At 71.0% G+C, this 6,955-nt stretch overlaps 1 protein-coding gene across 1 annotated transcript; it reads right to left on the reverse strand.

The window, feature by feature from the left end:
• Positions 1–240: 240 nt before the first annotated feature.
• CASQ1 (calsequestrin 1) lies at positions 241–5,905 on the reverse strand. Its single transcript, XM_075524671.1, has 13 exons — positions 5,788–5,905; positions 5,147–5,292; positions 4,519–4,881; positions 3,957–4,041; positions 3,488–3,588; positions 3,144–3,255; positions 2,729–2,802; positions 2,518–2,648; positions 1,235–1,280; positions 1,059–1,113; positions 880–980; positions 712–786; positions 241–468 (listed from the first exon to the last, which is right to left on the reverse strand). Exons 1-13 carry the CDS (start codon positions 5,903–5,905, stop codon positions 307–309), a joined length of 1,569 nt encoding a protein of 522 aa, XP_075380786.1. The 3' UTR covers positions 241–306.
• Between the last annotated feature and the right edge of the window lie 1,050 nt (positions 5,906–6,955).

A 6,955-nucleotide genomic window follows, 5' to 3' on the forward strand; every position in this document is an offset into this window, starting at 1 on the left:
TCTCGAGCAGGGGGATCCTGCACGGGGATTTCCACGGGGGGATTTGCGCCAGGAGATCCCCCGGGAGCTGCCACCGGGATCTCACGTGGGGGGGGTCTTTTAGGGGCTGATCTCGCGGGGTGCTGCGCGGGGGACGGTGCACGGGGGGTGACAAGGGGAGATCTCATGGGAATCTCCCACGGGGATCTCGCCTGGGCCTGGAGCACCTCCACCCCCCGTGTCCCCCCCGGTGACACAGCCTGGTTCTTTGGGGACTTTAATGGCTCGCACAGGGATGGGGCCGGGAGCGGAGGCCCAGCACAAGGCCTAGTCGTCGTCATCATCATCATCGTCATCGTCGTCGTCGTCGTCGTCGTCGTCGTCCTCGGTGTTGATCTCTCCCTCCAGCACGTCCTCGAGCCAGTCCTCCAGCTCCGCCGGGTCGGGGAGGTCATCCTCGTCCGCCATCTCCAGCCACACGCTGTCGGCCTGGGGACACCGGCGGCGGGACGTGGGACAGGCAGGGGATGGGGCGGGGGGACACCCGCTGTGCGAGGGGGCAGGGGACAGCCGGGGGGGGGCGTGGGACCCCCCCTGGGGAGGGGACAGGCTGGGACCCCGGCTCCCAGGGGCTGCCCTTGAGGCCCACCGGTGTGATGAGCCCGTCAGGACTCAGCCCCAAGGCTGCCTGGGGGGGGCCGTGCCGGGGGTCCCGGCGGGGGGGACACTCACGTCGGTGACGTTGACCACCCCGATCTGGGGCCGGGACAGGTCGATGCTGAAGGTTTTCTCCCAGTAGGGGATGAGCTGGGGGGAGCACACACGAGTCAGCCCTCCCGAGCCTACCCCACAGTGCTGGGGGGGTCGTGGTGGGGTGTCCCCCCCCGGGGGGGTCGGTACCAGCGGGAAATCCTCAGGGTCGATCCAGAGGATGCTGAGGTCGGGGTTGTCCGTGTTGTCCCGGGCCACGTCCTTCAGGATCTCCAGGAACTCGAACCCATCTTGGGGGGGGGGATGGGGAGTGAGAGGCGCCGGGAGCCCCCCCCGGACCGCCTGACCCCCCCGGCCCCCTCCCTCACCCGGATCATCCTCCTCTGCAAAGGCCACGATGTGGATCCCGTCCATGTCGTCCTCCTGGGGGGACACGGCCGGTGTCACCAGTGGGGGGGGCACCCCGGGGGGGGGAGGGAGCGCCCCGAGGGGGGGGTCAAGGTGATGGGGGCAGGACCCCCCATCCCTCTGCCCCTGCACTCACCCAGGTCTCGTACATGCTGTCGGGTTTGAGTTTCCGCAGAGTGGCCCTGCAAGATGGGGGGGGGGGGCGGTGAGGGCACCCCCAAACCCGACCCCCCCCGGAGCCACTGCCCCCCCCGGGCTCTGCCGTGCAGCTGGGGAGGGGGCTGCTTAGATATGGGGTGCAGCGGCTGAGGGGGGCGGGACACCGGGGCTGGCTCGGGGCGGGGGGGGCACAGGGCCGGGGCTGAGCTCCCCGGCACCGCTGCACCTCGGGGGGGGGCCGCGGAGGGTCCCCCCATCTCCCCATCGCCCGCGGGATTGAGGCCGCGGCGGGGGGGGGGGTTGATCCGGGGGGATTAAGGCTGCGGGAACATCCCGGCACGCCCGGCGCTTAACCCCGCCCTGCCCGCCCCGCCGGACCCCGGCCCGCCCGGGGGGGCTCGGCTGCCCCACGGCCCACCGACCCCGGGCGGGGCCAGCCCCCCGCCCGCTGAGGCCTGGCACACTCGTGTCGCCCCAGGGGCCGCGGCCAGCAAAGCGGCGTGGGGGGAGGGGCTGGCGGGGCGGGGGAGGGGCGGGGGTGGGGGTGGGGGCAGGGCGCGGGCCTCGCTGCGCTCCGGGGGGGCCCCCCCGGCCCCCCCCCCGGCCCCGGGAATCCCCCAGCGCCGGGGCTGCGGCTGCCCTGGCAGTCACCTCCCATGGCAACCTGTCCCCATGGCAACCTGTCCCCATGGCAACCATCTCCCCATGGCAACCACCTCCCCATGGCAACCACCTCCCTTGGCAATCTCTTCCCCATGGCAACCTGTCCCCATGGCAACCACCTCCCCATGGCAACCACCTCCCATGGCAACCACTTCCCCATGGCAACCACTTCCCCATGGCAACCACCTCCCATAGCAACCATCTCCCCATGGCAACCATCTCCCCATGGCAACCACCTCCCTTGGCAACCATCTCCCCACGGCAACCACCTCCCCATGGCAACCATCTCCCCATGGCAACCACCTCCCCATGGCAACCACCTCCCCATGGCAACCATCTCCCCATGGCAACCACCTCCCCATGGCAACCACTTCCCCATGGCAACCACCTCCCATAGCAACCATCTCCCCACGGCAACCATCTCCCCATGGCAACCACCTCCCATAGCAACCACTTCTCCATGGCAACCATCTCCCCATGGCAACCACTTCCCCATGGCAACCACCTCCCCTGGCAACCACCTCCCACGGCACCCCGGTGCCCCCAGCAGCCCCCATGGGGAAGCCGAGGCAGGGCCGGGGGCGGCCGGGCGCCCACCGCTTGTGCTCCTCCACGAAGGCCACGATCTCCTCCTTGCTGTTGGGCCGGTCGGGGATGGTCAGCGGCTCCTCCATGAAGGGCTCGTAGAAGTCGATCTCGTTCAGCTTCAGGGTGAGCTTCTTGGCCGCCTGGGGCGGGTTGGGGTCCCTGAGCCACCCGTGGGTGCTGGCAGGGGGTGACCCCGCCCCGCCGGGACCCTCGCCCCTACCTTGCTGTCGAAGGTGGCGAAGAAGGGGATGTAGGGGTGAAACTCCTCCGCCGCCTCCTCGAAGGCCTTGAAGTCTGGGGGAGGCGGGATGGGTCCTGGTGCCGGCACCGGGTACCGACACTGGGGACTGGCCCCGCACCGGCCACGGGTGCCAGCACCGGCCCCCCCCAGCCCAGGGCCGTCCCGGTGGCTCTGGCTCCAGAAGGACCCCCCAACCCCGCGGTCCCAGACATGCCCGGGGCTGTCGGGATCAGTCCCCGGTGCCCTCGTGGAGGCAGGGAGGGGTGGACGATGGATAAGGAAGCGCATGGGTGGAAGGAAGGCTTGGGGGCTGCGGCTGGGGTGCTGGGAGGGGACGGGGGGGACACAGGGGGGACAGAGGGGAGCCGGGGGGGGCTGCCCCAGCCCCACGTACGCTCCGAGTCCTCGTTCTTGAAGTAGCCGATGAGTTTGGGGTCATCCTCGATGTTCTGGAAGGCCTGGAGCTCGTGGTCGCCCTCAATGAACTCCACCGGGTCTTCCAGCACCTGGGGGGGTGGGGGGACAGCACCGGGGTCCCCAGGGACCCCCCCAGGTCACGGAGAGCTGGGGGGGGGGGCGGGTCAGGACACCTGGGTCCTCCCCAGCCACGCAAAGGGAGGGTTGGGGGCCCGGACTCCTGGGCTCCCTCCTGAGATACTGGGGGGGGAGAGGGGGGGGCAGGATTTGGGGGGCGTCCTGGATGCCTGGGTCCCCTGGCAGGGGGGAGGGGGCTCTCACATCCAGCAGGAACTCCACCAGCGTGTCCGCCGCCAGCTCCCCGTCGTACTCGATCACCTCGTCCTCCTTGAACACGTAGATGCTATCCTCCTCCGTCAGGCCTGGGGGGCAGGGGGGGGTCAGCCGGGTGGCTGGGGGGGGGGTCCCGTGCCTGGTTTGGGGGTCCAGGGGGGGTCCCTGTGCCTGGCTGGGGGATCCTGTGCTAGATTTGGGGGTCCAAAGGGGTCCTTGTGCCTGGCTGGGGACACAGGGGAGTCCCTGTCCCGGATGGGGGGGGGGGGGCTCATGGGGATCCCTGTCTCAGGCTGGGGGATACAGAGGTCCCTGTGCCAGGTTTGGGGGGTCCAGGGGGGTCCCTGGGCCTGGTTGGGGGGATGCAGGGGGGACCTGTGCCAGGTATGGGGATCTGGGGGGGGTCGCTGTGCCTGAAGGGTCCCAGCGGGGGGTGGGGCGGGGGGGTCACCCTTACCCAGCTTTTTGGCAACGGCCGCGTCCTTCTCGGAGTCGACGAGGCCGAAGCCCACGCCCTTGTCCTCCAGCACCTGGGCTGCCAGCTGGGGGGACACCACGCTGGGGGCACCCGCCACCAGACCTGTCCCCCCCTCCCCAGCCAAGGGTCCCCCAGGGTCCCCAGCCCGGCTGTGTCCCCCCCATCCCTCCGTCCATCCATCCCCCTCCACCCGTGCCGGGGGTCCCGGCAGGTGCTGGCTCATGGGGACAGGTCCCCCCCAGCAGCCGGTGTCCCCACAGCCAGTGGCACTGGCAGCATGCCTGGTCCCTACCAGTGTTCCCAGTGCCACATGGTTGCAGCTGCCCGTCCCACCAGGGTCCCCTGGTCCCCACCAGTGTCCCCAGTGCCATATGGGTGTAGTTGCCCATCCCACTGGTGTCCCCTGGTCCCCACCAGTGTCCCCAGTGCCACACAGGTGCTGGCACCCCAGCGCCGGTGCTTGCCCCACCGGCATCCCCCGGTCCCTACGTTGTCCCCAGCGCCATGCGGGGTCCCCTGGGCTGTCACCCCCCGTGCCCACCTCCAGGATGAGCTCCTCCATCTCGTGGTGGCGCTGGGCCGCCCGGTCGCCCCGGCCGGGGCGGTGGTGGAGCAGGGCCAGCACCGGGAACCGCTTCAGCATCGCCTTGTAGTTCTTCAGGGTGACGGGCAGCACCCGGTCCAGGCCGTCGTAGGTGGGGAAGTCCAGGCCCTCCCCGGCCACCCCCGGGCCCCCGGCCCCCAGCGCCAGCAGCACCAGCACCCACCCCCAGACCCCCATCGCCCGCCGGGCAGACCCACGGACAGGGACGGACGCACGGACGGGGACGGAGGAGTGGGTGGATGGGAGCCACGGACAGAAGGGCAGATAGGGACCCGCAGAGGGGGACGGAGAGATGGACAGCTGGGGATGGGACTCACGGACAGATGGGGACGGACAGACAGACAGATGGGGATGGGACTCACAGACAAGCAGGGATGGACACGCAGCCCGGGAACGGACAGACAGCCCTGGGGACAGACAGACAGCCCCTGGGCTGGACAACAGCCGGAGGGGGACAGACAGACACAGCCTTGGGGACAGACAGACGATGCCTTTGCGTCCGGGGAAGGACAGACAGACACAGCCCAGCTGGGACCAGCACAGGGGATGGACACGCAGCCCCTGCCTGGCCCCCGGGGGGACGGACAGACACGGCCCCCGGGGGGGGGGACACGGACAGACACGGCCCCTCTGGCCCCACCAGGAGGGGACAGACGGACACAGCTGCAGGGGGACACACAGACACGCGGCCCCTTCCCAGCCCCGAAGTGGCTGAAGGCACAAAGGGGGGGCTGTGGCACCCTGGCCCCCCTGCACCCCCTGCCCCCCCACCACGGCCCGGGGGGGTTCAGGGCCCCGGGGGGCGCAGGGTCCAGCCGGGGGGGCCCAGCCCCGTCCCCTCCCGCCCCGCCGGCCCCGCTCCAGCTCCATATTAAGCAAGGAAAGAGGAGCCGGGGGAGGGAGCCGGGGGGGCCGGGGGCTAAAAATAAGGAGCCGAGCATGGGGTCACCAGTGCTGGGCCCAGGGACACCGCGGGGACGGGGGGCCCCGGGTGGCTGCTCCCCACCCCAGCCTCGGGGTCCCCCACAGGTGTCCGGGCCCCAGCGGGTGCTGGGGACCCCTGGGTGGCTGCTCCCCACCCCAGCCTCGGGGTCCCCCGTCCCCCAGAGTCCCTGGTTGGGGACAGGGACATCCCAGAGCTGGCCCTGCGGGCAGCAGGATGGGGTCCGGGTACCCCCGTCCCACCCCCCGGCACTGGGCACCCACTCCCCAGGACCGAGGGGACCCAGGCCTGGCTGGAGCCCATGGGGACCCCCCAGCCTCGCGGCCGCCAGCTGCCCGGCTCCGTCAGGGAGAGGGGGACGCGGTATTTTGTCACCTCCATCCCCCTCGGATCGGGTGACCACCCGCTCTGCTGACCACTGAGAAGTGGATCCCCCTGGGCTGGGGGGGGCGGACCCCCCATGGCCACCCCCAGGGATGGGGGCCCTTCTCCCCAAGTCAAGAAGCCATGGGGGCCAGGCACCCCGTGCCAGGGGAGGTGGGTGCCCAGGACCCCCATGAAGGAGCTGGGTGTCCAGGGGGTGTATGGGGGTATCCAGGACCCCCATACGCAGGGAGGTGGGGTGCCTGGGACCCCCTCCCCATGCCAAGGGCCGTGGGTGCCCAGGACCCCCATACCGCAGAGGTGGGGTGACCGGGACCCCCATGCCAAGGGCCGTGGGTGCCCAGGACCCTCATACTCAGGGAGGTGGGTGCCCAGGACCCCCATGCCACGGCTGTGGACCCTCACACACAGGTGCCAGTGGGTGCAGGGGGGTCCCCGTCCCCCCGCCCCGAGCCCCCTCCATCCCCAGCCCCGGTTTCGGGTGACCCCGACTCGGAGCCTCCTTATTTTTAATCCCGGGTGACACCGAAACCCGGCGGCGAAACCCGAGCGGGGCCGGACCCTGTGCCCCCCCCCGCGCTGCTGACTCAGCAGGGCCGGGGCACCCCAACCCCCCCGCGGGACGGGGACCCAGGCGGCCGGGGGGGGGGGGGGGCTGCACCCCCATGCTGATGCACAACCACGTGCACACACGCCTCACACGTGCTGCACACCCACACGTGTTGCACACTCAGGCGTGTGCCCCACGAGGCCCCAGCTGGTCATCGGGTGCTGGGGGGGCCCAGGGTGCCGGGAGGGATTGGGGGGGGCAGCGGGTTGTTGCTACCCCCCAGCTGCCCCATTGCGGGGGCTGAGAAATTATTTGGGGGGGGGTGGGGGGGTGGCAGAGGGGGGAGTTGCCCCCGGGGCTTGTTTCTGTGGGGCAAATGCCCACAGAACTGCCCCCCCCGGTCCCTCTGCCCGCCCCCAGTGCCCCCCATGCTCCCCCCCAGCACAGACGAGGGCACGAAGGGGTTAAACTCTTTTATTGCTTTGAAGGTGTGCGTG

This window comes from Mycteria americana, chromosome 25, assembly GCF_035582795.1.
Source record: "Mycteria americana isolate JAX WOST 10 ecotype Jacksonville Zoo and Gardens chromosome 25, USCA_MyAme_1.0, whole genome shotgun sequence".
NCBI classification, from domain to species: Eukaryota; Metazoa; Chordata; class Aves; order Ciconiiformes; family Ciconiidae; genus Mycteria; species Mycteria americana.